Source organism: Neopelma chrysocephalum, unplaced genomic scaffold, assembly GCF_003984885.1.
Source record: "Neopelma chrysocephalum unplaced genomic scaffold, ASM398488v2 Primary Assembly neopelma1_65, whole genome shotgun sequence".
In the NCBI taxonomy this organism is placed as follows: Eukaryota; Metazoa; Chordata; class Aves; order Passeriformes; family Pipridae; genus Neopelma; species Neopelma chrysocephalum.
In genome coordinates, this window is record NW_020897722.1 from 7,853,200 (window position 1) to 7,881,112 (window position 27,913).

Here is a 27,913-nt window from a genome sequence, read left to right on the forward strand (position 1 = left end):
AATTTGTTTATGATGCGTGGTCAGCTGCAAACTAAAGGGGAAGTCTACAATGCCAGTGAGGCCAAGAGAATGGTTTGCAGTTGGTTTCCTTGGGTCCTTTGTTAACAAGAAAGGCACCAATCTCATCTGAAAGTAGCCCTTCTAGAGGACTCAAGAATGAAAAGTAAAATTCAGCAGTCAACTGATTTCTCAAGTTTTCTAATTGCAAGTCTTAAATACCTGCAGTATTGCTAATAAATGTATCTCTCTTGTAACAGCAGGTATTAGATGTTTGCAGTGATACTAACCAGGGTATCTTTACATATTTTGGTGTCATTCTGGAATCAATGCTTTTCCTCCCTAATTATTTATGTATTCGCCGTCTTTCCATAGATTTTGTGGTTTTTGGGGAGTTAATTCATACTGGGGTAAAATACATCAGTTTGGAGAATGGACTCTGGCATCATATTTGCCTATGATGGTACTTTAAATGCAGCTGTGGGTTTCAGTGCTCCAGTGACAGTAACCTTGTCTCCGATCTCCTGGGAACAGCCCACCTCTGACTCCTGGACACCCCTTCCCTTCCAACTTACACTGGGATCTGGAAGTCACCATTTTTTATTTTCACCCCTTGCAATCCATCTTCCCCACCCCCAGACCCAATGGTTTTTCATTTAAGAGCACAGGTCTGAGTGGGAGTTTATATAAATAATTATGCCTCCACAGTGTTAGATTTCCTCTCAGTACCTCCCTTAATTCATTCCTTGGTGGGATACTGCCGTTTTCATATGAGAACTAAAATGTGTTTTAAGTTTTGTCTGTGTTCTGTGGGGAGATTTTGCTGTTAACCTATGGTGCCTGTAAGTTCTCAGAATTTCTAAGTTTCTTGAAGGTTGGAACCACACAAACTCATTTGAGTATGATAAACTTCAAATGTACAGGCAAATATTTTCAGTTTGGCTGTACCATGCCTCAGTTAGTAATTGTTCTATTATCCCAAATATTAGCTGGGGCAGGAATTTTCATGATCCTTCCCTGGCAGAGGAACCCAGTGACATAAGGAAGAGTTCCAGTTTTATGCTGTTATGCAACTGCCTTGCAAAAGATCGAGCATCTGCTGAAAAATAGCTATTGCCCTGGAAACAAATTCCTGTCTCAGGCTAGAGCTGTGCCTTGTAAAATTTTATTTCTATTTGCATATTATTTCATGCAGGCTATTAAGTGTTTCTTCATGCTGTGGAAGAGTTAAATGAAACAGTGCCAGTAGAATAGAGTGGAGCAGCAGGAAGGAGGTTCAGAAGCAGGTGGCATTAAAGCCCTTGGTGGTGTGTAGGTAAGTACAGAAGAGGCTAATGAGCACAGTGCAGGTGTGATGTAAATAATACTCCCAATTATAAGCCTAGTGTAAGCTAGTTGGAAAAAAAGTAGTAAGTGGCAGTTTGTAATTTGCAGAGGTAGCATAGAAAGGGTACCAGACCAGTAAGGGAATAGGGACAAAGGATGTGTTTGTGTGGATAGAAGTGGAACTCCATTGATCCTGTTTATTCCATTGGAAAGAATAATAGAAATTTCTCTGTGAGCTTTTGCATTTTAATTGTAGCAAAATTACCCTTCTATTTTTACATCTTGTTTCTTCTTTGTCATTTCTGAAATGTTCAGAAGTGTGTGTGTGTGTTGGCTTAGTTTTGTTACATCAGTGAGGGAGAACTCCACTAGCGTGAGGCAAACATGAAAGCCATCAATGTTGCATTATTCAGGAACTGTATGGAAATGTACTATTTATGACAGTATTCCCCCAGTTCCCCCGTGTAACACAAGATCTGTAATTTGAAGTGAAACATCGTGTTTGGGAAGAAGTTTATTTTCACACGTACTCTGCTACAGACTATGCACTTTAAAAAGTAGATTGAGCCAGTCCAAAGAGCTGGTTCTGAAAACCCACAGTGTTCTCAGCTTTCATTGGCAATGGGAGGTTCTGGGAGCCTGGTTCAGTGTTGTACCTCTGAAGTCATGAAGAGGAATCGGTTCAGTTACAATGGGAATTGCACAGATGCCATCCTTAAGTTTTTTGAGGGGAAAGAATAGCATCAATTTCCATGTTTCCTTCTCTTATAAAATTAGAGGATCAAGAAATTGTGTAACTTGCATTTATATTAAAAATAAATAGATACTACTGTTTTTCTTCAGCTTCATTTTGTTGTCTGTTACTTTTCTGGTTTTAGTGTTTTTTTGTTTTTTGGGGTTTTTTTAAGACAAGAAAAGTATTAAAGTTGTTGCAGTGACTGCTCTCTCAGTAAATGCTATCACAGAATGCAAAGGGGAATTCCTCTGTGATACTCAGTTTTGCAGTTGTTGTCTCATGCTGCACATTTTCTTGATGTCTGTCCACTGCAGAGAACTAAATCCTTAAGGAAGGACAGCCTTGTACTTGGCAGGGCTGTGCTCCTGTGAGATCCCATGGTTTTGTGGTTTGGGTTTGAGTTGGGCTGTATGATTGCACATGGGATACATAAAATCTCTCCAACTGAACTGAGCTATACAAATATCACTAAGGAGCCACAGCTAGGATTCACTAAATACTTCCAAATTATAAAGGAAACAAAGGGGTTGGTAAAAAAATCCACACATGGAAAAAACCTGAAATATGAGTGTTCCTTTTTAATAATTTTTTTCAGAGGGCTGCCTCATACCATCCCACAAGAAAAGGGTTAGCACTGTTGCACTTTTTTTAATCAAAAAGAATAAAAATTAAAAAATGGAGTTGATTCAGTTACCTAAAAATAAGTATTATATGGGGAGCTCTGGTGCTTCTTCAGTCTCTTGATGCAGTTTCTGAAGGACAAGGGACTCCTACAGATCTGGTGCTGTTCATTCCAGCTCCATAGAGTCAGGGGGAATACATAAGGACATGCCTGAACACAGGATGCCTCTGACAACTGAGCAGAGACCATCTGCACATAAACTGACTGTTATCTCTGGCTGTCAGAGGCTGCAGATGAGTAAGCAGAGAGGCAGATTTTCAGTCCAATTTAGAGATACTTGGGTCCTGATTCCCCCTAAAGCACCTTCTCTTCTACCTACATTTGACTCCCATCAGTGACAGGCGTTTGCACACTTAGGGTTTTTGAAAGCGTTTCCTGGATAAATCAGTCTACCCCAGTTATTTAAAATCTGGCCTGAAAAAGGTGCATTATGCTCAGCACTTTGTGCTATCAGAGCTGTCAGAGCAGGACAGACCTTGTGTCAACCCTGTGTGGAATTCAGCTGCTGCAGCTGCAGGGACTGGAGGGTGCAGGGAGAGATGAGGCTGGGCTTGCCTCTTCTGTAGCTACCAGGAGGAATGGGAAGCATCTGCATCTCCAGGATAGGGAAGGGGGACTTAAAATCCACTTACTGTATGCCTTCAAATATGTAAGATTCATTGTTTCCTTCCTGCTTTGTTAAACATTTGGGAATTTCTTAGCCAAAATGAAAGCAACCAAGCAGGTTAACAACACAGTCTGGGAGAAAGGTGCCTGATTCAATTACTGTGCTGAGCACAGTAATCATGGAAGGTTGCACAGAGCAGGACTTTGATGTGATTGCCTAATAGAAGAAAATATCAACCTGCTGAAGTACAGGAATCCATGGAGAAAAGGCTGCAGTATAAAGTCCAGCCAAGGAAAGGTATTGTGATATACAAATCAAAGTCACAAGATGATATAGAAAAACGAAACATGAAAAACCCCAGATCATTAACTAGGATTAATGTCCACAAATGCAGTATACCCCTAAGGAAAATATCATAGCTGCCTAAATGGGAAGCTATAGAAAGAGATTTAAAGATAAATGTTCTGCTAATAAACGTGCATCCAAAATCTGTGATCTTAGCCAGAGCTGCTACAAACACCTTATTAGATTCACAAAACTGAACAGGAGTGATTAATTTATATCTGATAGCACTGGCTTCCAAAAGGAACAGGTCTGAGAGGGAGATGAGGGGAACCCTGCTGTGAATGCCTGCAGACAGATGGTGAAGAACAGAAGCTTCCACAGCAGCACAGTCTCATTTTCTTTTTCTTTTCATGAGCTCTGTGTGTGTGCTATACACAGTTCTCAGGCTAAGTCTGACAACAACCCACAGGAAAAGGTGTGTGATATGAATCCTCATTTCTGGGACTTTGCATGGTAAATGCAGCCTATAGGAACCAAGCTGAGAATACACTAAAACAGATCCAAAATGCTGAAAATTAAACCTCAGCTTCTTGTAGTTAAAAGTATTGCAGTCTTGATGACATTTAGGATGTCATGGGTTGTGGCAATTGGATCCAGTCTAATGAGATGAGAAAAGAAAATACAACCCAGACTGAACATCTCTATGCAAGATACTTCATGTATTTTTAAATTATTATCAATACAGTAGTAAAAACTTTACTAGTCAAAAATATGAAACTTGCTGCAAATTAGTGTTGTTTACATTCATTCAGAGGTGATTACTGTCAATAAACCACAGCTGAAATCAAGGTTCAGATGCTATTTCTAACATATCATCAGTACCAGGAAGAGCAGTTTGTAGTGATCAGAACAAACAGAAGAGAATGGAGAAAACTCAAAGCTCTCAAGCTCTGAGAATGCTCTTTGCATTGTGGTTTTGGAGAAAAAAAGGAAGGGCTTTATAAAGGAATGTAGCATGGCTTGCCTTCACTGATATTTTAAATTATCTGGACCAAAAGAAATCCAAACCCCATAAACAGTTCAGGGAGAAAAAGCTTTTTGGGTTTTTACCTTCACATTCTTTCTTTTTGACAGAATGTGCTTAATTAATATCCTGTTCACCACAGCCATCTATGCAGAGAGAAAAATCTTTGTCCCTGCTGTACTTTCTAAAGCAATTGGTAACCTCTCTGCCCTTTGCTTTAGCAGACATCTGAAAGGAATTGCATGCTCTTTGTAAAGAGAAGGCAATGAATCAATGTGCAGGTTACAGCAACAGGGCTGATAATTTATAAGCAAGTATCTACAGTTTTTCCAGGGTTCTTGAGTGCCTGTTTTCTTTTATTCACAGCATTCAGGACTTTCTTTCTTGGCCCAAGCTCCATCTGAATGCTCTGTAGATCTTCATCTGAACATAGCATCAGGGCATCTAAATCGATTTTTTCCCTCATGAAGACTGGAAGAAACTCATCCAGCGTCTGTGATGCCAGAAACACTTCAAGGGGTGTGTTCTCTGCTTCCTCGTCATCCCAAATGACTTCTTCCTCATTCCAAGGGATATCAGCACCATTTTCAGCATCACCTGCCCTGCCATTCTCAGCATTTTCATACTGAAAGAGCTCACTGGACATTGTAAAGCTGACACCTTCTTTCTCGGAAGACACAGTTCCAGGATTTACATCCGCAGCCAAATTCCTTCCAAACACAATCTTGCCAAGACCCGGCCGCTGAAAAATGGAGAGCTGACTGTCATTATCAGCAACGTTTTTCTCATCAAGGTCGTTCAGTAACTCATCCTCCTCTTTCTCATCAAACAAATGCATCACATTTCTCCGACCTGTATCATCCTCTTGGTCATTTCTTTGTGTTTCCTGGCTTCTTGTGCTGCCAGCTGTCTTTTTTGCCTTCAGTTTCAAGGTATCTTTCAGGTTTTTGGAAAAAGTACCTGTGGTATTCGAAGCAAATAGAGCGGGCAGCTTTACTCTGGAGTGCGTTCCTCTGGAAGAAGTCACTGTGCCAGCCTTTTCTTTCATATAATTCCGGTTCATCTCATGCTGGTGTTTCTCTTGGCGCTTCTCACACTCCTTGATTTGTTTCTCAACGTTCCTCTGGGCCTGTGCTTTTTGTTTGGAGACCTTTTTGGGGTTCAGCACCATCTGCTCGGTGGCAGCTTTGTCCAGGATCTGGACGCACTCCTTGCGGTCCCTGCTGGCAGCCGCCTCCAGGGGAGTGCGGAGGTCATTGTCCAGAGCAAAGATGTTGGCACCAAAGCTGATCAAAAAAGAAACACAGTGGAGGTGGCCATTGCAGGCAGCGTGGTGGAGAGGCGTGTTCCCCCAGATGTCACACTTGTCCGGGTCTCCTCTGAGAAGGAAAACAGCACACAGTGAGCTGGGTGTTCCCACACGCAGCACTGCAGTGGGATTGAACAGACACCAAACGTTCAGCTCTGCTCTGCTCTGAGGAGAACAGCCCAGTGACAATGGGTCAGCTTGGCTCCAGCCACTGGAACGGGGCTGCACCCACTTACAAAAGCCTTCAGCTGTGTGTGTGGCACAAGCTCTAAATCCTGCCTGTCTGTGAATTAAACGAGCTCACAGGGCTGGGTGGGACTGCTCATACATCCTCCATAAGAGAACCAGGGTATTTCCTTTGTCATCCCGGGGTCTGGCAGCTCAAAGTGGGCTCAGGCTTTGACTTACTCTCATTGGAATTATTGGCAAAACTGTTTCAATAGCTTTTGCATGGAATATTTTAAAGGGGTTTTGGTGACTCTTCTCTTTTGCATGTGAAATGCAGGGACAATATTAGGAGGTTTCCTCACTGACCACAGTGACACATATTTAATGAGTACATGCAGTAACTTTTGGGGTAAGTAATAGGTAAATGATTAAGAGTAAAGCCCTGATTACACATTTGTCTCCATTGCTGTTAGTTTAAACCCAGACAGATGCCATTGTTTTTCTTCAACTCTTTTGTTCTCCTTTAGCTGCTTTTGCTCATGGGGGTTTGAAAAGCAGAAGCTCATTTGAAAATAAAATGCCACACTTTTCAATTGAATTTAAAGCCAGTGAAAAGTATTGCTTTATTTTTAACTCTTGCACTGACTTCACACTGAACTGCTGCCTGCAGACAAGAATCAGCTTGAATATTTTGATACACATTTGGCAGGACCAACACTAGCAATGTTCAGAACAGAACTTGTGGCCTCTTGTGACCAACAACCAAGGCAGCCACAGCAGCCCAAAATCTTTAACAACTTCAGAGCCAGGGACCAAATTTACAAGGAGAATTTCTACTCTTGGGAATTCAAGCATTTCAAGCCTTGGAGGTTGGTGCCATGTGGCAGCTGTACTATGAAAGAAGTGGCATCTCCTGTCACAAAAACGTCCTTCAGGCACTGATCTCTGGCTTTGAGTCTCCCTGAAGAAAAGCACTACCAGGTTGATTGAGGGCCAGATATGAACACATCCTTCAGCCTAAAGTGCCCCAGGCAGGAGCAAGGTCAGGGTTCCCCATGCAACAGCGAGTGAGAGTGGCTGCAGGAGCGCAGGCGCTGCCGCAAGGAGGTGGCAGCTGAGGATCAAAGTTTCTCCACTCAGACACATGCAAACCATGTGTACATATTTCTGCTTTTGTGGCTCTGCCCTGGGGAACTGCCTGACTGTGGCCAAACATGCCTGATTCCTGAATTCCCACACTAGCAAAGAGCTTGCATTATCCTGAGCCTTGGAAGCGCTGGGTCATCCGGCCTCCCCCAGGCCCCTTCACAGCTGTTTGTGGTCTCTTTTCCCTGTGGAACCTGCCAGCCTTTGAGTCTCAAACAATTGACAAACCAGAATGGCTGCTCCCAACTCAGTGGGACTTTGGATACCATTTGACATCCACTTTGGGTTCTGATGCTCCTCCTTTCCCTGCTTTCCCAAGAAAAAGGCTCACTCAAAAGAGAGCAGATTCTGCTACTTGGTCTTGCTTTTATTCATGTACCTGCAAGACAAGTAGAGAAAACGTCTCCTGATGCCTGGGAAGACAAATTATTTCAAGATGAAAGGGGTTTACTGTTAGTACTGCCACACTTTACAAGGGCTGAATGTGTTGCAAGCTTGAGAGTCCTAAAATCTGCAACCACTCTAAAGAAACTCACCCTGTACCTCAGAGCCTTTGTCAGGAAACCTCTTCAAGGAAATGATGAATTTGTTAAAAATAATTAAAATAATTTCTCACAAGAAAACATTAACTGACTGGAGAACAGATTGTAAGTCTTCCAAAATTCAGCTTCTCCCAAGAAAACCAGTGAGGCTACAGCCATATCTCTGACAACCACTGATCATGCCAAAAAATCTTAGATTAAAGTAGAGGTGAATGCATATATTTGAAGACTTTGAGTGCAAAACTGTCCCAAAGTGCTCCTTTACCAAGAAAAAGAGTGAGAAATTATTTTTCTTATATATTCCTTAGCTAGTCTTGTAGGTGTTCAGGGACAAAACTCATTGACTAGGTGTTTCCCTGGAGCTGCCTTAATTATAGAAGTTGAAAAACTGTCAATCTATTTTTGTTTCTCCTGAGGACACAGCAATAACCACACAGTCCAAAGGTCTTTTTTATTGTGATACTACAGCCACACCTGAGCTCAATGAGCTATAAAGCAAATCTAGGAAAAACCATTTTTTTCAACTCCATTTTTAATAAAACTCAAATACCTCCAAATACTTATTCAACTTTTCCCTCCAATTTTCTTTAAACTATTATCAATGGAAATACAGGTCAACTTAATCTTCATCTCAGCCCAGAAAGAACATTTCATTAATTGTATCTCTACACAAGATCATATTTTCTTTTATTAGATATTAATATAGAATCACAGCTTAAAAGGTGGGCTCGGAGAAAGAGAGTACGGATGGTGGGGAGGTAATTACCATTTCAATAGGACATTTCAATCATGTAGGACATTTAAGTGATACAGCAATATTACTATTAAAAAATGAACCTGTAGAAAACCTTACTTCTTTTTTTCTTAATTTTTTTCTGGTTTACAAGGATCCTATCACAGCCTCTGAAAAGATAGTGTTTTCAGCTTTAGCACGATGGTAGTTGTTAATACTATAATGAGCAGAGAAATAGCCATCTTAGATGTTACTGTTTCAAAACTCTCAGTTGTGACTTGCCTCTGGACAGCATTAAATCTTCACAAGTGTCTACTGACTGCACTTTAGAAGCAAATGGGAGATCTTTTTTGCTAAAAATGTTTCAAACAATGCATTTCTCTGTAAGGCCTGTCTCAAAGACATCATCAAAAGGCCACCTTCTCCTCCACCACAGTGAGTCAAGGTCCCACCCAGGTCCCACTCCCTGCAGGCTCCATACACAATGTGGTCCTACTGATGCCAATGTGACTTCACCAACAGATCACCCCTCACAGGCTTTGGACCTAAACCACTGTAAATGAAGGAACAATTCTTGGGTGAATGCACTGAAAGAAATTACTGTGATTTTCAGCCTGATTTTTCAGGGTCTGAGCTCATCGGGGCATTAGAAACACGAGCACTAATTATAGTTTTGAGCCACAAGCTTTTAGCAATGGAGGCTGGTTGACTTACCCCCTCCGGCATATGATTTCCAGAGCCTCCAGATACCCATGGTAAGCTGCCAGAAGGGTGGGTGTCATCCCATCTTCATCTGAAGTGTTGAGGTCTTTCCTAGTGGCTTCTTTCAAGAGGTCCAAGTTGCCATCGGCCGCTGCTTTGTGATACCTGCTCGACATTTTCAGCAGCTTCTGGTTTCCCAAGGCAGCTCTGAGCGATATCCAGACTGTACAGTCACTCCTCCATTACAGGGATGGTTCATTAATGATTACAAGTTGAGAGGTCCCTGTGAGGAGGAGAATGGGGAGGCAAAGTTCATCCTTGCAGGCAGCTTCTCTGGAGCTCTGCACAGGGAATGCTTTCATTTCCTGGGAGGTTCCTCTGCCGTTTACAGTTGGTTGCACATTTGACTACTTAAACATAGAGGGGATTCCTTCATCTTCTCTGTGTCTTTGCCTGACCTGTTCTGGGAAAACTGCAAAAAGACCTTGAACTTCAAAAAAAACCTTCAAAAATTTCAAAAAGCATTCAAAAGGCCATGAATGTCAGTGCAACCAGGTTTCACCCTAAGTAATAAAGCATCCCTGAGTTCCATGGGATGAAATGCATGAGCAGTTACCTGTACTGGTGAAGTCCTTTGTAACCCATCTTTCACTGGGATGCTGCATTTGAAAACAAGCACCTGCCTTGCCAAAGCAGGCGGTTCCATGGAGCCATTTTGTGTACACAAACTGGTGTGGGGATGAAAACAGACCTGTCAGGAACAGGGTGGTGTTTGGATAAACCCCCCAGCAAGTCTGCAAGTCACAGCTGGCAAAACCACAGCCCTGTAAATGGCATTTCATCAGGGCATCCTCAGGAACTTGGCAAATATAAGACTCACCTCACAAGTATTGTAAGCTCTGGTTCAGATGCAAAAAAATGTGCAGGATTTCCTTAGGATAGTACAGGGAATTCAAGAAACGGCAACACGATTGGCCTGCACCCATTGCCCCTTCCTGGGCACTGTGGTCCTTGCCTGGGAATAAATGGGTCCAGTTCCCATCACATATGACCACTTCTTGCTTTCGAAGTCATTTCCCCTGATTTCAGTGACATTAAGGGCTACCTCTACAAGTAGAAACTTACAGAATTAGACCGTAATTCTGATTTTTAGGTTCAAAAGAATTACTAAGAGCAAGTCACATAAAAGGTCAGTTTTCAAACAGCAGCTGAGAAGAAGTCGCTAAATTTCTACCTGCAGCTTCGTGCAGTGCTGTGGTCTGAGGGTTATTCTGGTCACATTCACAACAGCTGCCAGATAAACGTTACTTTTTGCCAAGCTGTTTTCTGTGACTCACTGAATTAACCTGGATCTCAGAGACTCTGCCCTCAGCAATTAGCAGGGGGGTTTTGTTGCTTGTTGTGCTCCCATTAGAGAACCAGTAGCGATTCAAACCAACTCCTTGCTTGGAGTTGGTGCAACCCCTGAATGGAGTTCTGCCACCTCATTTACATCCCATAATGGCACCCATGTAATACACCAGAGACCTCTCCAACTGGGCTTTCTCTCCTAATTATTTTCTCAGGCAGAGATTGAAGAGCTCTTCAGGAATGAAATTGTACCAATATTTTTCTTCCCAGGAGGACAAGGAGAGTAAGTCAGATCCTGTGACAGGTTTGAATCTTCAAATACATAAGTCTAGGTAGGACTAAACCAAGTCCCTGGTTTTCCTTCATGTCATCCACAGACATAGCCGTGCCCGGTGCTGTCCTGCCATCCCAGGGCAGTGAGGAAGGGTTGTACTTCACCCAGGCCAACCTCCATCCCCATATTAGAAGATAGTTTCACCCTCAGGCCTTTCTCAAGTTCCCTGCATTGCATTAACACCTTTCTAATAAAAAAAGCAGTAATTTATTCTGGGTTCTATTTAATCAGGCACTCAGCACTGAGTCAAATTTACAGCTACTAGAAAAAACTAGCAAAGACAGGTACATACACATACATATATATATATATACACACATACTTCAGATTAGCTGTTTCTTGATGCCATTGAATTTTATTTTCTTTACTGGGCAGTGTAAGCCTTTTTACTCTCAAAAGTAAAAGGCACATACTACCTGTACCACCAGTGGCTGATAGGAGACAGGAAACAGCCTTTTCTTGTATGTTTGCATTTCACGTCATTAGATACACCCATGAAAGTGATTTGGTGGCAGAAGAGTCCTTCTCATTTTCAAGGTTTATGATTTCTACTACAGAAGTACCTTCATTTGCTTTTCTCTTGATTAATTCAGCACAGAAAGTGTTGATCTCAGAGTGAATTTTATTGTCCAACATCTGAAAATATTGATCTTACAAGAACATTACTCTGTATAATACTAAGTGGGAAACTATTGTTCCAGGTTTTAATTAGAGGTAAAGAAAAACCCATGTCAACTGGAGAGAAGCTCCAAGACTTTGCAACCTTCATTATTATTTATGTCACAAAAGTGGGCATCACAAAAAAAGAAAGAAAAAAAGAAAAGACCAAACAAAATCTTCATCTGTTTCTTAACTCCTGGTACTTGTTCATCTTTGTCCCATCCAAAAACCTCAACTTGAAATGCAATAAATGATTCAACATCAAATGAGCTAAATTCTCGGCCTGAATGGAGATTATTCTTTTGAGACTAAAGCTCAAAATTGTGAACTTTTTAAATTCCCTGGGTAGTTAGAATGAAGCTTTTCTTTTTGGGTTTGAAAAGAACTTCAAAACCACTTCCAATTGAAATGTCTTACCAGGCTCAAGAGAAACTCTGTTGTGAGGGTACATGGTGGTGTAAGCTAATGAATTATTTAACTGGCAGCTTTGATTTGTTATTGGATTTTATTATGTATACGATTATTGCTCTATTATTTTGAGAACTATCTTAAATAAAATATTACCCATTAAATGAACTATTTAGACTGAAAGGCTGCAGCATCACTAGTTATGTTGTTCTAGATAACTTGGAGCCCCATATGCACAGCGATGTTGTTGTGCCATCTGTTTTGCAGGAGGTATTATCCAGCACATTTCCTCATCCCAACTTTTATAAGCACTAAATGTGCTATGGTAAAGGCCATGTAAGGGGAGGCAAGTAAGTGTCTGCTTGCCTAATGAGATCTTTGGAACTAATGGGTTTAGGGAAGAATGAAATTAGTCACACTGGGTAATCGTGGCTACAAAATTCAGAGATGACGACAACATTTAAACAACAATAAAAGCTTATTTCTTCATTTCTTAGGGTGGTAAAACTGCTGTGCCCCAGGACGCTGCTGCTGGATGTCCTCTTGAGCAGCCAGTTCCCACAGCCAGGCTGAGCATGACCCACACCAGGCTCAGTTGGTGCTGCCTGAGACCCATCCTAACATGATCATTGCTCAGGTGTGGGTCCAAGGGCATCCTTGCAGTGCCTTCACATGTCATTTCAGGAGCAAGGCCTTAATCAATAGGGAAAAATACTCAAAACTGAAAGGCAACAAAGCCAACTCTGCCAAAGCTCTGTCTCACCCTCACGCCTCGATGCCCAGCCATACTGGGCACATAAAAGCAAACTGAGGGGCTTCTGTAGGGCTGGAAGCAGTGACATTATCTATTGTATCATAGTGACATATCAAATAAGTGGTTTTGCTGTGAGCACTCATAAGTAAAAGCCCTGACCTGGCATTCAGACTCTTTGTTTTGGGGAATTGTTTCCCCCATGATATAATTACCAGTGCTACAAACAGTCCCAAGGGAAGCCATGTTGAGCTCGTTGGTGTCTCAAGTCCTGTCCTGCTGCCAGTGTGTGAGGGACAGGGGCAGCAAAGTGGCACAGAAATCTCCTTTTTAAAAAGTGACTGCCAAAAAGATGGGCATTTTTCTGTGCACTATCTGACAAGGGAGTGAAGGGAGTACACAATCACAGCAAGGAAAAAATGCCTTCAAAATAGAGGGAAACAACAATCCATGCTAAAGACTCGATATCACCTTAAGGTCTCCTGTGAGCCTCCCGTCTCAACGAGCAGCAGGTGCAAGTGTTCTGTTCCTGGGGCAGCAGAAAGGTGGCACCTGTGTGGAGCCAGACCTGGGTCCTATATAACCCTCCCTGGGCAGCCAGAGGACAAGCTTGTGGTTCTACTGGAGAGATGGGGTTGTTTGTGGAGCAGCAGTGCTGGAGCACCTCAAGGATGTGGTGAGTGGGGTTTGGAGAGGGATGGGAAGCTGAGTCCTTTCCCTGATGCTCTCTCATTTGGTTCTCTTCCCTGCAGGTTGCTGCTTCTGTTTGGCTTTTTGCTGCCCTTAGCCCCTTGTGCTGATGGCCTGGGGGATCAGGATCTCTTGGGTAAGGTGCCCTCTCTGGGCTGGCAGTGGTGTGGGTCTGGGCTTTAGGTTTGCTTGGAGCTGATTCCCCTCTGCTTTGGCATGGAAGGGGGCTCTGAAGCAGGGCTGGCTGGGGGCTTGCAGGGTGTGTGCCTCAAGCAGGAGGGTAATGGAGTTCATGGTGGTCTTCCCTTTGCAGAGAATGTGACCTGTCATAGGGATGGGGTAGAAGTTGAGTTTTCCAGAGGGCTTGGCAACTACTCCTGGCATGTGTGGGTTGTTGGTATGTATTGCTACTGCCCTGGCTCTCCCTGCTATAGCCTGGAAGCAGGTGCCTCCCTGCAGGGCTAACCTTTCATGTCCTCCCTAGATGTGAGTGGTGAGGAGATCATGTCCTGTGACCACGCTGTGGATTATGAGAGGCTGATGCTCAGTGTCCCGTTTGAAAACTGCACCAGCCTGGAGGTAAAGGGGTCTTCCTTCTGGGAAGCTGCTGTGATGGAGTGTGGGATTTCTTTTTTCCTTTTCTGGTTAGGACAGGGTTTAAAAGGGTTTCTAGTTCTAACTTTCTTCAAGAGTGAAAATACATACACTTCTGATAACTAAAACCCTTACAGAAGAAGAGATCATGTCAGAAGTTGAACAAAACTGTCAGAATTCTTGTTTTCTCAATGGTGGATTAAACCCCTCAGAGCCTGCCATAAATGCTATTTCTCCTGTAAAGGCCTTGAGCTACTTTACAGATTTTCTTGTAGGGGTATGGACCAGGTTCAAGTGTTTCAGAGCACCACTCTATTTAAATGTATGTATATTGACAGAGCAATTAACAACACATGCTAATCACAGCAGCTGAGATAGAGTAGTAAATGGGAGGCTAAAACCAGAAGCTTTACTGGTATCTGTTGCTTTTAGGCATTTGAAATATCAGAAGACTCTTGGTTTTGTTATTTATCAGCTTAGTTTTTTGAACAGCTGACTCTAACACTGCAACCTGCTAGTTCTTGAAGCTTTCTTCTGACTCCTGCAGTTTTCTCAGATATCTTCTGTTCAACATATTTTTTTTTTCCCAATCTATCTTGTCTGTAGCACGGTCAGCACAAGTTAATGTGGAAGCTGATGGTGAATGACACAATGGGAGTGGAGATGAATGTAACCTACAGCACTCACTGTGACAGTGTTGATGCAGATGAAGTCATTACTCCTGTCTTTGCTGGTGCAACAAACTGTACAAAAGACTTCATGGCAGTAAGCAGAAGAATTGGGAGTGCTATAGATTCTGCTTTGAGACTTGCAGGGTGGGACGACTGTCTCCTGGAACTGTGTGGCTGGGATCTGCAGAAAGCTGGGGAAAGCTCCAGTCATCTTCAGGGAGGTCTCTTGGCTGCATGTTCATGTTGGCATGGCTGCTGGCTCTTTGAAGAGCTAGTTTGCAAGAGGTCATTAAGATGCACATGGTCTGGCTCCTGCCCCATTGCAGGGGGAACTGGGATGCTGATGTTGGCTGTCTGCTTTGGGAAGCTATAATAGAAATTTTCCTCCATGGTTACAGCCCTGCAGCCTTCTGTTTGCTTCTGTATTCTAACCCTTGTGCTGTGTTTCAGATTACTTTCCCAGGACTCATTTCAAGCTTTGGCGATGAGCATATGGTATGTGCCTTCTGCTGGCAAAGGGATCAGGTGGGAGTGTTTGGGTTTTTTGACCAAAACTGAGCCTGATGTCTCCAAGCTGGAGTAGTTATCTCTCTGGTGTAATTGCACCTCGTTGGGAAGTCTTGTTCTATGCTGTCAGTAAAGGGTGCTTGAATGTAAAACCTGTGAGGTGGCAGCACTGCAAGGGGGGGAAGGTCTAATGCCTTGCTGCTTCTGTGCCTTCCCTCCCTAAGCAAGGATCTCTTGCTTTGCAGGTTCCAGCAGCTCCATTGTCCTGGACTCTGTCAGTTGATGATGGAACCACAATACATCAGCTAAGCCTTGGGCAAGCAATGCAGCAAGGCTACAACTTCCTAATTGATGGCCACAACCTGATCTTTCAGGTGGCCTTCACTGCCACTGGAGTTGTGTCCTACAAGGTAGGTGAATGGAGAATTGGCACTGAGGAGTTAGTGTTGCTGGGCACTTCCCTCCTGCAGACCTGTGGAAAGCATTTTCAGGCCACGGGCAGAGCTGATGTCAAGCTGACGTGCTGAGCTGGTGTGTGTAAAGCTGTTTGACTTTGCACAGCTGTCACTGAACTGCCCAGCACAATGAAATGGGGGAGCACAGTGTTGCACCTCAGACAGCAGCACAGCTACAGCCTGTTCTGGGATCACCTGACCGGCAGTCTCATGAGCAGCTTTTTTTAGAAAGGGTGAGATGGGAAGAAACTGCTGTTGCAAACATGAACAGCATCAGTAGCCTGATGTAGTACATAACCCTGTGGGGTTGGTCTTGTGATGGATCACAAGCTGAGCACTAATAGAGCTCCATCTTCTTTGTCAGCACAATGAAAAGGTGCTCTACACTGTGGCACTCAAGCTCATGTATGGCTCTCCTGAGCGCAGGCTGACTGTGGAGGCAAGAATGCTTTGTGCACCAGGTAACTCACAGAAAAAGTCAGAACCTGACCTGCTTTTGCCCCAAGGAAACTGGTGTAAAATGTAACAAAAGATGCTGTTGCAGGTCCAGCAATCTGTAATGCAACACACATGACTGTTGTCATCCCAGCCTTCCCAGGGACCCTTATGGCTGTGGATGTAGAAGATAAGACCATCCCCATGGATCAGCTTCAGGAAAATGGAATCACTCTGGACATGCGAAGAGGGGTCAGGCTCCATATTAGCAGGGGAGTCCTGAAGTCCAGGGTGAGTTCTGATCCTTGAGTCACAGGTATTGGTGTGATACCAACTTGTTTTAAGAACCAGAGCACAGCAGCTTTGACTCTGACTAAGCATCTGTCAAGTCAGTCATGTGCCCTGTGGCTGGCTGAAGGCAGGTGTGATTTAACTGACTTTGTAATAGATGGGCATCACTCAAAGGTAAATTGGGTTTCATGGAGTCTCTTGGCAAAAACAGAAGGAGGTGAAAATATTCCTTGGGAGGGTAGGTATTCTGCATGCCTGGGGCGATGCAAGCTAACAAATAAGCTGAGGCTGGACGAGCATGATGGCCTCAGGGGGAGCTAAACAGCTCTAACACGTATACATGGAGTTCTGCTCAGGAGAGTAACTCTTGTCCTTCAGCTACATGGGGAGAGCTGCTCAGGACTTCAGTCCTACATGTCCTCTTTGAAACTGGCTTTTCACTTCCATGGGGAGACCGTGGCAATGGTGATGCACCCTGAGTGCCCCTGTGACCAGCGCACACCGATAGGTGAGTGACTTCTGCAGTGGCCTCAGCCCCTGTGCTGCCTGAATGGTGATGCTTCAGCACAGCCTTGTTCTTACACTTGCCTGTGATGGACCAGTTTGTCTCACCAACAGCTCTTGGTGGACTGAGCTGTCACTGACTGGCATGACAACTTATGTGAACCTCTGTTACAGCTGCTGTATGCACCCAGGATGGACACATGGATTTTGAAATCCTTGCTGATAGTACCACACCACTGCTGGATTTGGATACCCTTAGGCTCAGAGATCCTGCATGCCAGCCAGCCTTCAAGTCACCTTTGAATGACAGGGTTTGGTTTCACGTCCCACTGAATGGGTGTGGGACCAGGTATTGGGTAAGTCTGTAGCCAGGATTGATGGGGGGTGAGCTTCGTGTATTTGGAATACCCTCACTAATGCTGCTACTTATCTGCAGTTTGATGGGGAGAAGATTGTTTATGAGAATGAGGTGAGGGCACTACAAGCAGATGTTCCACTGGGCAGGATCTCAAGGGACAGTGAATTCAGGTGTGTCTGGAACCTCTTCAGGATATCCAGGACTAAGTATTACCCATATGCTCATATAAGACTTACCTATTCCTTCCTTGTTACAGGCTAACAGTCCTGTGCTCCTTCAGCAGCGGTGATGCCTCCCTCACTATAAAAGTAGACAACCTTCCTCCTCTGGCTTCTTCAGTGAACCGAGGTTCCCTCTCCTTAGTTCTCCTGAGCTACCCAGGTAAAGCTGACGCTGGGCTCAGTGGCTGGGAATTAAGTGCAGCTTGTGGAGGGGAGGATGTATGAGTGAATTGCTCCAGTACATGGCCTTCCAGGGCTTGATGTTTCCTTTCCCCCAACCATTCTACTTGAAGCAGATGCCTCAAATTTGGCTCTAGGACAGACTGCAGCTGTTCAACCAGCTGCTGTTGAAGAGCTTGAGACCAGAGTTGCCTTCAGGACCCTCTTTGCACACTGCCTTGTGTAACAGGACTTTGGTTCTTGCAGAGGACTCGTACAGGCAGCCGTACCGTGAGGATCAGTATCCCATAGTGAGGTACCTACGGCAGCCCATCTTCCTGGAAGTTCAGGTCCTGAACCGCAATGATCCCAACCTCCACCTGGTATTGGATGATTGTTGGGCAACAGCTTCACAAGATCCAAGCTCACTTCCCCAGTGGAATATCGTTGTTGATGGGTGAGTGCTCTGCCAGAGAAATAGAAGCATCTTTTGCAGTGGGGGGGGGAGTATTTCCTAGCTTCCCCCTGCACCATTCTTAGGAATAGAGCCCCAGGAACAAGGGTTTCATTTGAGGTGGCCTTTCAAGTACTGCCCTGGTATGGTGGAATTTGTAGGAAGATGGTAGCACCTTTACCTTGAACTCCAATCTGTTGCTTAAAAAGAAAAAATCAAACTCAACAACCCAGACTTTCTTTATCCTGCTGTTCTGACTTGCTTCTTACTTATTGGCAGGTGTGAGTATGACCTGGACAGCTACAGGACTGTGTTCCATCCTGTGGGGCACGGGGTCAGCTATGCCAACTATCGCCAAAGGCTGGAAGTAAAGACTTTTGCCTTTGTCTCTGGTGACAAAGCCCTCCCTGGCCTAGTAGGTGACATTTTCCTCCTACTTGGGAGCAGTAATAAGAGCAGGTATTGTCTCAAAATACAGTAATAATGGAGCTCTCATTCTCTGTCCTAGGTGTACTTCCACTGCAGTGCTCTGCTCTGTGACCGTTTCCACCCAGACTCCCCACTGTGCATGGCAAGATGCCCAAGGCCATCTAGAAGCAAGCGAGGTAACGCCCGAGTAGTTCTTTAGGTTTCACTGACCCAAGATAGCCCCCTGCACTCTGGGGTTCAACTCTGCTGTGTCTGTTGCAGAAAGTGGGATGCCAGAGGTGAACTCTGCAGTGGTGAGCCTGGGGGGTCCTGTTCTCCTCGTGCCAGAAGAATGGTCCACAACCAGAGGTACTGAGCCAGTTTGGTGCTGGTGGGTGTTGTGTGGGTTTAATGAAGAGCTGTCTCCACAAACTACCTTTCCCCTTGCTTTGTAGGGAGCACTCTCTTGAGCAAGGAGGCATGGGCTGGCTTTGCAATGACTGCTGTTGGTATTCTCTCTCTGGTGGCTACAATGCTACTATTTTTGGCTCTTCTTAAATGCTTAAAGAGAAGAGCGTACATGGTAAATGTGGTACATTAATGTATATTGCCAAATAAACTTGGAGTAGTCACTCTGTCAATTATGTCTGTCATGTATTCCCTCTCCTACATCTATTTATGAAATTCAATACTTCCGGTCCCCTGAATATGTTCTTATTGTAGATTTGGCTTCAGCAACGACTATAATGCTTCATTTCTTGAGTGTCTTTGTTCTGAAATTGCCCACTGCTGTGTTAAATTCCTGTTGGACTCTGCAGCCAATTTGCTTTTTGAAGTGCTTATCAAATACCTTTGTTCAGAACTGTAATTTCATTCAAATGGGTTTTTAAAAATCCATATTGTACCAATATCTGCGGTCTGTGCAGCTCCTCCAAATCTTGAGCCCTGTGCTGCAGCTGGAAATTAGAACTTGGCTTTACTGACATTTGGTTAGCAACACACCCAACACTTGTATTAAAACATTACTGTAAAAAAACCAAAACAAAACAACAAAATTGAGAACTATGAAAGATCTCTGAAGGAGATCTACAGTGGAGCCTCCCTTTTTAGAGTATAGCAGTCTAGAAGAACTTCAGGAAAACCAAAGTGGACCAGACTTTTTCTGCTGCCAGAGCTGATCTTTCTGATGGCCAGAAGCTTCATGGCCATGTAACAGGAGCGCCAGGAATATATACCCTGGAGTCTCAGAAAACTGAGTGAGGGGCAAAAGGGGTACGACCATCAGATAAAGTGGTCTTGTCTGCAATACTTACATACTGAGGCAAAATCTTTCTGCTGATGCTTAGAAGAAAAGCTACTCATTATAACTGTTTTCCTCCCCCTCTCTTTAAGAGTTATAAAAGAGGGAATGCATAGCATTAACTAATTTCAGTTCACTTTCTGTGTTTTCTTTATATGCCAGTTTTTCAATATTGTATAAAAACTAGAAAATTCTTCCAGTTTATTAGCATGCCAGAGGAGTTGATAATGATTTCTCTTGTCACCTTTTGCTATTACTTGAGCTCTTAATGCTCTTTCTAGCACACCCAAGAGCTTGACTTTTTCATATGTTCCTCTCTCTTCCAAATCGGAGAAAGTTTGAAGGTAATTACCATGTAAACTAAATAACACTAGGTTGTGGACAGAACAGGGTTTAAGTAAGTTTAGCCTACAGGCAGGGAGAACAGAGTTCTAAAGCTGCCTTTGCATTAATACAAATCCTCTGAAGACTGGTTGTGGCACACCAACTTCATTAGGTTGCATTTGACCTGTGGCTTCCTTATGGTCTGCTTGGTTACAGCAACTGCTCTCTACTCCTCTAGGACTTATCATTGGGACAGGTCTGTTAGTACAGCAAGTTAACATTCAGTTTATCTCCTACTTCTCCCACTGTCACCAGTATTGCAGTTTTAGTGCGTTCACTTGTGAGGTGTAGTTTCTTTTGCTTTTGTCTTATGCCAAAATTTTCAGGGAAAGCTTATGTTCTTAGCAGTTACTCCCCTTCAGCAGGGTAAGGAATACATTGAGTGTTTTGTTAAAAGTTCAGTGTATGTTTTTAAAATGTCACTGTAGTTGTTTGTTGCAGCTTTCAGTATAGACAAGGACAGCACTATCTGCAGATGTAACACTGCCCACCTGAGGTGAGGCAGTCTCAGTCATGCTGTTGTTTTCTGTCTTGTATTTTGTACACATTGCTTTGCACAGTCAAGGAAATAAGGCATAAAATACAGTTGCATGTGACAATGAAAAGGGATGACAGTGCTTTGCACTAGGAGTGTAACAGCCTTGGGTTAAATACTGTCTGGCAACTCTGTGAGCAGGGGCAGTGATCATCACAAGCCCAGCTCCATGTTCTTTGCACGTGCAGGGCTTCAGATCAAGTCGTCATGCAGACCCTGCTAATGGTCAAACATGCTATACATAAATAGCATTGGGCTGGGGGCTTGTCTGCCACAGCCCTTGCTTCACTGAAGCATTATTAATGGGCTATTCCTCATGCAACAGGTTTCAGGGGACATTTTTGAAATATTAATGTATATTTCATGCAAAAAGAGCACAGAGTACTGAGAACATCAGTGGGAAGATGCTACGCTGGTGTTTAATTAAAATTATACTGTCAGTATAAATAAAATGAAACCATAGATCTCATATTGGAGCTACTTATTTTCAAGTCACTTACTGTCTGTTAGATAGAGGTTAGGGTTGAAGTGGTTACTTAGGCTACTGTCCAGCAAACCTCCTACTATACTTAAGTCCTATTGACTTAGCACTTGGCTGGAATATGAAGTATTTCTGCAAATGCCAGTAAAGTGGTGCTTGGTGAAGAGGGTTATGTACTTAACAGCATGTTGTACTTACCTGTATAGGCTTTTAGCTCTTCTGATCTAAGCAAACCTAATACTCTTAATATTCCCTCTCTCCATCCTTCATGTTCTGAAGCGTGGGGAAAGATCAGTGCATGTTCAGGCAGAGGTTTCCTTGTTTCTCATTGCTGGATGGAGTCTGTGCTAGGATGGTTGGAGTTTACTAAACACTGTTACAGTGATTGTTGTGTAAACACACGGGGAAAGAAATGCTAGTTTAACATTCCGCTGTGTTTAAAATATTTCTCACACAGCTTGCATATATGAATCTGGAGACTTGCACTATGAGGTTATTTAAAAGACCTCATGTGTCCTCACTTAGGGAAGAGGTGACAGCTTTACTTTTGTTCTTTGACTTCTGTATTTTGTACTATTTTTACTGCCTGGGGATGCGAGACAAAGGCTGCACACAGTGACAGCCATCTAGGTCAAAGGGAGGGTTGTTCTTGCCTGGCTTCTGTCCCTGACTCATACTGTCTGCCTAGGGGAAAATTGTCAGATGTGGCACATGAGAGATCTGCCTTGGAGAGGATTAAATAGAATTCTCCTGGGGTGGCTTAGTTGTGCTCTATTTGTGGACATTGCAGGGGCAGTTTGAATGAAGACTCGTGTAACTTATTTAAATCAAGGAAAGCACAGGCTTTTATTCCTCACTTTGTAAATAACTTACCTAAAGCCCAGCCACACACATTCCTTCCCTCTTCCTCTGTGTGTGCTGCTGCCTCTCAGTCCCTTGCTGAAGTGTGTTATCAGGAAAGTTTAAGCTCCCCTTGCAAGTCCAAAGGATTCCTTTACTACGCTCAGGTCTGTCGCTCTCTTCTGACACAGGGGAGGGCAAAGTGGAATGATAATGTGCAGCAAGAGGAGGCAGAGGAATTAGTCACCTGTTTCAGGTGTAGGCAGCACTGGCTCTCTGCAGCCTGAGCTCAAACAGCTGCTTCAGGAACTGTAGCACAGTTGGTTGCTCCAAATTCCCTCAGAAAGACTTCAGATGTTTTGGGTCCCCCACGATGTAGGGATTAGGGCTACAAGAGTGGTTGCCCATTAAGGCGTGTTTATGCCTAAAGTAAGGGGCAGTGAGCTGGATCCTTAGGGCTGGGTAGGCTGAGACCTGGTTGGGAATGGTGCCACTGGGATGTGAAAGTGTCCTATCAGTTCCTTGCTGGGCTGGTGCTGTTCTGCAGGAAGCTAAGAGAGCAACGGAGAAAAAGGGGACTTGGCAGCATCTCCCCAGCCTCTCCTGCTAAGGGCTTCTTAGCTCTACTGCAGTGTTTAATAATTTAAAGAAGAAAACAACCTATGCCCTCATTTAAGGGATGGCCTTACTGACTCCAGTAAAAACACCTACTCTGTGCTGACCTAGTTTTTTCTTTAGCATATCCCTATGGAAAACCATACTAATGCAGTGATGGCACAGCACAGAAAGCAGCTCTTATTAAAAGGGCACAATGAGAAACCTTGAAGTGACAGACTGACAAACAAGTAAAGGTCAGGGCAGCAGGAGTGAAACTGTTCCATGTTGTACCTGCTGGTAACTGAGAATTCACAGCTTTAGCTCCTGATAAGTGCTGATGACACAGCAAATTACATAATGAAAAATAAATTTAAAATGCAGAAGGAAATGGTTCATGTGGGGTCAGACTCTGAGTAGGAATAAGTACACTTGCTCTAGTGTCTGCTGAACTTAATGGCTGTTCCCTGCAGCAGAAGATAAGGGTATAAAGGGATGGCTGGCTAGATAGCTTTGTAATATTTGTTTGCTAAATTAATGTGCCATTAAAATGAAGGGCTCCTGGAAATCTAAAGATTATTTTACTCTACTGCTGAAGTATGCAGCCAGCTTACCTCAGGGGCTGAAAATATTACCAATACTGTGTGGAAAACATTACAGCTCAGATAGACTTTGCTTCAAGTTGGTGCCAAATAGCATGTTGGTTCATGAAAAACTAAGTAAAACACTAATTTAGATCTTAGACTTCTGCATTTTTTTACTGGGATGAGGAGTAATCTACAGTTTGTAACTCAGCAATGCTGGCCAGCCACAGTACTTTAATCAAGGTGAAATGTAGCTTACCTCAGAAGCAGATGTGGAAAAGTTGTTTTTATTATAGAATACACAGAATAAGTGTAAGACAACCTGGTTAAACAAACAGCACTTTATTAAACTAATATAGTTAGATAGTTTCTTAATGCTTAAAAATATAATAGCTTTTGCAAAAACAAAACAAAAAAAGTTTAAATAACATACAAGAAGTTACAACCAAGAAGCAGACCAGGCAATTTAAATACCTAAACAAAGAGGAAAAAATGCACCATTTAAGCATGCCGTAGGTATAATGAGGCAATGAGAATAAGAAAAATATCCCTTTGGAATAATGCAACATCGACAGGTATATAAAAGCTTAGAGCATGACTTGATATATGACAAAACCTTATTTTCCCTGTATAATAAATATAAAGCATTAGCATGGTGTGCTCATACTATTTTAACAAAGGCTGTTAAGGCTTACAAGTATTTTTTCCACATTCAAAATGCATTCTGAGTGTGTTCTGAGCTTTGGTACTTCTGTTTCAAAATGACCAACTGCTGCACAAAAATTTCAAGAGAATATGTCCAGAACTCCAGTAACTAATGAGAAATCAAATCCCCCCTCTTTCTTTCACCTAATTACCACTGACTTAACAGCACCAGTCACCATCACCTCCCTTCCCCAAGCTCTGTGGAGCATTCATACACTTACTATTGCAATACACTGCTGCTTAATGGTTACTCTTAATATCCATTTTACATTGACTATGTAAGATGTACATTGATTCTTTTCAGTTCCCAGAAGGAGCACACAAAGTCTGAATGCTCAATGAGTAAACAGTTACATAATGAAGCTCAGAGCTGGACAGTTAAGTGCCTATGGAGGAAGTGGGGACAAACCCACTTACTCACTCTTCCCGTTATTGGCAGAAACATCCAAGCCAGGCTTCTTCTGTGGCAAACTTCCATTAACATCTTGCTTCCTTAGCTGACCCCTGTATACATAAGAAAAGAATGGCTTTACAGTCTATTCTTCCCTGAAATTGTTGTATTTTTACTTTTTGCTCAAGAAAGCTGAGCAATGCAAGATGTAAACCTGTCTGAGGTTCCTGGACCATCTGCTGTGGGTCTACTGGATCTTCTTTCAAAAGGCACAGGAATGTAAAAATAGCAGGTATTATCTGTTTTAGCATTAGAGCTGTAAGTCAATATGACAGGTTGGGTTGTGCACTTGATATACTATGAAAAACAGAAATGTTCTGGAACTGGTGGGCAATGTTATGGACGTGGCAGCAATGCCCTGGAGAGGTGGTACAGAGCCCTGGAACAGATGTGAGCACACTGGGCTTTGCACCATGGTTTTGTCACCCTGCTGGTACCACCAGCTCCACAGGGAGCTCTGTGCTGAAGGAGCAAACTGAGGAAGTCTAGGAGGGAGCAGCTGTAACTTTCTTTCTTGCTCTTCCCTATGCTTAAGTGATTATCACGATTCCTACCCTGGCAGGTATCTCAAGGTGCCAGAGGTGGCACTCCAGCACAACCTGCCAGTGCCTCCTGCTCCCAGCCAGGTGCTCATGGAAGTGTGGCTGAGGCAATGCTGACTGCAATGGGCTTCTGAGCCCAAAGTCCTGGGAAATGTGAATGGCGAGCTGCACACGTGCAGCATCCTGCACAACCTGTTATTGCTACTTTGACCACACTGTCCCTTTTAAGTAACACTCTGCCTATCCTAAATCTACAACTAATTTTGGTCTATTGCTCTACAAGTGCTGGTAAGCAGAGATAGCTAGGTTATCACGGAGGAAGAACTGCAAAAAGTTCATTCTCTATACAAAATTTAATTTGGTAGCATGTTTTAATAATATTTAAAGCAACAAACTGCAGTGAGACAAAGCTGTATTTTATTGAATGTGTTGTGTTAGCACATGCACATTTAAAAACCATTTACATTTTCTCTTTCCCAAAAAGGAAGAAGGGCATGTATTAATTCTTACTGAAATACATCTTGATGACTGCATATCGGTACACTGCACATTAAGCAGTAGCCCAAGATTCAAAGCATTCAAGAGACTGTTAAATTAAGCAACTCACTTAGAATTAATGCAGTAGTCAATGCAATAGTACAGTTGCAGAGTTTGAAATCCAAGCACGGACCAAGACATCCATACTCACCTTGAGGAACACCAGTAGTTGACCAGAGTTGAAAGTGCAATGTAAGAAATACTCAGGACTCCAGAAACTCCCAGGGAAACTGCCCCCAGGCCACACAGCACACACAGGAGGGCTATGCCACCTATGGCTATCACAACACCTAATAAAACAAAAGCAGTTATTTAAACAAGTTTATGTACAAGTAAATTAAAGAAAGCCGACATTCTACCACAACCACAATTTCAAACCATTTGGGAAAACAATCTTCCTCAATCATCTGGCTGGCCTCTATAAAAGCTATCCATGGCTAAGATAACTGGTTTAGATGTATCGTGGTGGCTGAGATTAGAAAGGAAAATAGGATTTCCCCTGTATAGACTACACTTAATCAGATTACTATTCTTATATTAATAGTTTTACTGCTGCTGAGACCTGAGAACTACACACATAAATCCTCAACTGCTCAGACTCAGAATTCCAGAAGGAAGAACAAAAGAAGGAAAAGATAACATGCCTTAAAAGGGAATAGGTAAGTACATACATGCCTACAGTACCTTCCATGACTATCACACCAATACAGGCCATCACAGCTGTTGTAACAACGAAAATCAGGAAAAATGCAACAGGAATAGCAGACACTGCAATAAACATCAGGAGTGACAAGGCAACAAAAGGATGGTCATCTAAATATTGGCCAACACGAGAATTCATAAATGCAACAACCTGTGGATGAAAGAAAAACATTTTAGATTTTAACTCTTGTCATAGATAACTTTCGCAGATCACTGTTAATGTAGTGAACTACAGAGAACATCCTTTTGTAAGTCTGCAGCTTGAACAGAGGGCAGCTGCTGTCTGTTTCAAAAGCATGGGAACTTGTTGTAAATTTAGATAACTTCATAGCATATGAATAATATACATATATAATAATTCTAGCAAACCCAGACATTGTTTCTCTTGGACTTCCCAGTTCTATTCTTGCATAAATTAAAAAAGAAAAAAAAGAAAACCCAAACAATCTGAAAACAAATAAAAAAGTACATCACAGTTTAGCTGCAGATTTCAGTGAGGTCTTTGTGACTATTACTTTGATCTAGAAAACTGTATCTGTTAGGAAAAAAACCCCCTGTTACATCTAAAAATTATGATTTTTCTTCTATCCGTGGCTTAGTAATATCTGCGACCTGCTTATTTATTGAATTTAAGTACAGTATTGGCATGTCTGTATCACAAACTTTTTAAGAATTTAATTATAATGTTACCAGTAAAAAAAAAAATTCTTTTCACAAAGGCAGTCATATCTATACACTGGAATTTAACTGAAGTAGGTTTCCATCCCTTAAGGAAATACATATTGTAGTTTTAGTTCTTTTTATAGCAGCACAACCACTTCACTAAAATGCCACTCTACTATATCTAATAATTATGCCAGTAAAATACAAAAACACGGAGCAGGCTTCCCTTTTTCTTGATCGCTGAAAGCGTGGGAGGACAGGCCTTCTCACAGGCCTCACAGTTCTTACTTTAAAAAAAGGAGCGCATTTAAATAAATTGGCATATGACATCCCAATAGTTACTAAAGGAGTAACTTTATAAATATATAAAATTACATTCCAGACCCACATTTGCGTTGCTGTGGATGATCTGCACCACAGAGTGCCATTGCTTCTGCAGTTCCTGCATTTCTTTAGATATGTTACAATCCTCAGTCACGATCTCTTCTTCTGGACTACCAGTTCTCACCCAGCCATCCAATTTTCCTTGAAATTAAGGTACAGTTAGTAAAAGGTTAATACACGTGTTTTTGGAAAATGAAATGTTTCTTCTGTATAAAGAGAGAATGTAGATGCCAGATGTTGATGTGATACACAACGTGACACACTGCTTTTACCAAAGCACATCTACTGTACAGGGCTTGTCCCTGCAAGCTCTTCTGGAACTCCAAAAGCCAAGTATCAAGATACGGACGCCTCTCACCTTCTTTCTTTATAACATTAACCCTGTGTTTAACTGTGAGGGTTAGCAGCAAAAACAGATCGGTTTTAACAATCTGCATAGACAATTTGTTGCTACTGGTGCTGGAAACTAGTTAACACACTAATGAGACTGATTTTCTTGTGCTCAGAATTGAAAACATGCCCTGTACAGCTTCAAAACTCTGTGTATAAAGGAAAAATCTGACAGTTTAAAGGAAACCTCAGCTCAGCCATCCCCCTTCCCCCACGACCACTCCATCTGTTGTTGCAGGGGGAGGTTAAAAGACGCATTTTCCTGTTTGCAGACCCTCGCAGCCACCGCGCCGGTGTCACTGCTGTGCCCTGTG

General features: G+C 42.9%; 3 protein-coding genes across 3 annotated transcripts; 1 reads left to right on the plus strand and 2 right to left on the minus strand.

Annotated features, from left to right (window-relative positions):
- Nucleotides 1–4,337: 4,337 nt before the first annotated feature.
- On the minus strand, nucleotides 4,338–9,562 carry ANKS4B (ankyrin repeat and sterile alpha motif domain containing 4B). The gene is made up of 2 exons (XM_027683744.1): nucleotides 9,270–9,562; nucleotides 4,338–6,036 (listed from the first exon to the last, which is right to left on the minus strand). Exons 1-2 carry the CDS (start codon nucleotides 9,431–9,433, stop codon nucleotides 4,962–4,964), a joined length of 1,239 nt encoding a protein of 412 aa, XP_027539545.1. The 5' UTR covers nucleotides 9,434–9,562; the 3' UTR covers nucleotides 4,338–4,961.
- A 4,104-nt stretch (nucleotides 9,563–13,666) lies between these two features.
- On the plus strand, nucleotides 13,667–19,147 carry ZP2 (zona pellucida glycoprotein 2). Its single transcript, XM_027683933.1, has 16 exons — nucleotides 13,667–13,847; nucleotides 13,935–14,029; nucleotides 14,651–14,809; nucleotides 15,166–15,210; nucleotides 15,468–15,632; nucleotides 16,042–16,138; nucleotides 16,222–16,403; nucleotides 16,782–16,911; nucleotides 17,082–17,263; nucleotides 17,344–17,435; nucleotides 17,522–17,646; nucleotides 17,913–18,102; nucleotides 18,379–18,514; nucleotides 18,608–18,704; nucleotides 18,790–18,876; nucleotides 18,963–19,147. Exons 1-16 carry the CDS (start codon nucleotides 13,667–13,669, stop codon nucleotides 19,106–19,108), a joined length of 2,109 nt encoding a protein of 702 aa, XP_027539734.1. The 3' UTR covers nucleotides 19,109–19,147.
- A 4,401-nt stretch (nucleotides 19,148–23,548) lies between these two features.
- On the minus strand, nucleotides 23,549–27,906 carry TMEM159 (transmembrane protein 159). Its single transcript, XM_027683535.1, has 5 exons — nucleotides 27,799–27,906; nucleotides 27,214–27,352; nucleotides 26,145–26,313; nucleotides 25,612–25,750; nucleotides 23,549–24,434 (listed from the first exon to the last, which is right to left on the minus strand). Exons 1-5 carry the CDS (start codon nucleotides 27,855–27,857, stop codon nucleotides 24,344–24,346), a joined length of 597 nt encoding a protein of 198 aa, XP_027539336.1. The 5' UTR covers nucleotides 27,858–27,906; the 3' UTR covers nucleotides 23,549–24,343.
- Between the last annotated feature and the right edge of the window lie 7 nt (nucleotides 27,907–27,913).

Coding starts and splice junctions, on each gene's coding strand:
- ANKS4B (XM_027683744.1), bottom strand. CDS start 9,433: ATGTCGAGCAGGTATCACAAAGCAGCGGCCGATGGCAACTTGGACCTC. Junction 6,037..9,269: donor GAAATCATATGCCGGAGGGG/GTAAGTCAACCA, acceptor TTTCCTTCTCAG/AGGAGACCCGGACAAGTGTG.
- ZP2 (XM_027683933.1), top strand. CDS start 13,667: ATGGAAGGGGGCTCTGAAGCAGGGCTGGCTGGGGGCTTGCAGGGTGTG. Junction 16,139..16,221: donor AAGAATGCTTTGTGCACCAG/GTAACTCACAGA, acceptor ATGCTGTTGCAG/GTCCAGCAATCTGTAATGCA. Junction 18,705..18,789: donor GCCATCTAGAAGCAAGCGAG/GTAACGCCCGAG, acceptor TGTCTGTTGCAG/AAAGTGGGATGCCAGAGGTG.
- TMEM159 (XM_027683535.1), bottom strand. CDS start 27,857: ATGCGTCTTTTAACCTCCCCCTGCAACAACAGATGGAGTGGTCGTGGG. Junction 27,353..27,798: donor GGTCGTGGGGGAAGGGGGAT/GGCTGAGCTGAG, acceptor ACCTTAATTTCA/AGGAAAATTGGATGGCTGGG. Junction 25,751..26,144: donor TGGTGTGATAGTCATGGAAG/GTACTGTAGGCA, acceptor TTGTTTTATTAG/GTGTTGTGATAGCCATAGGT.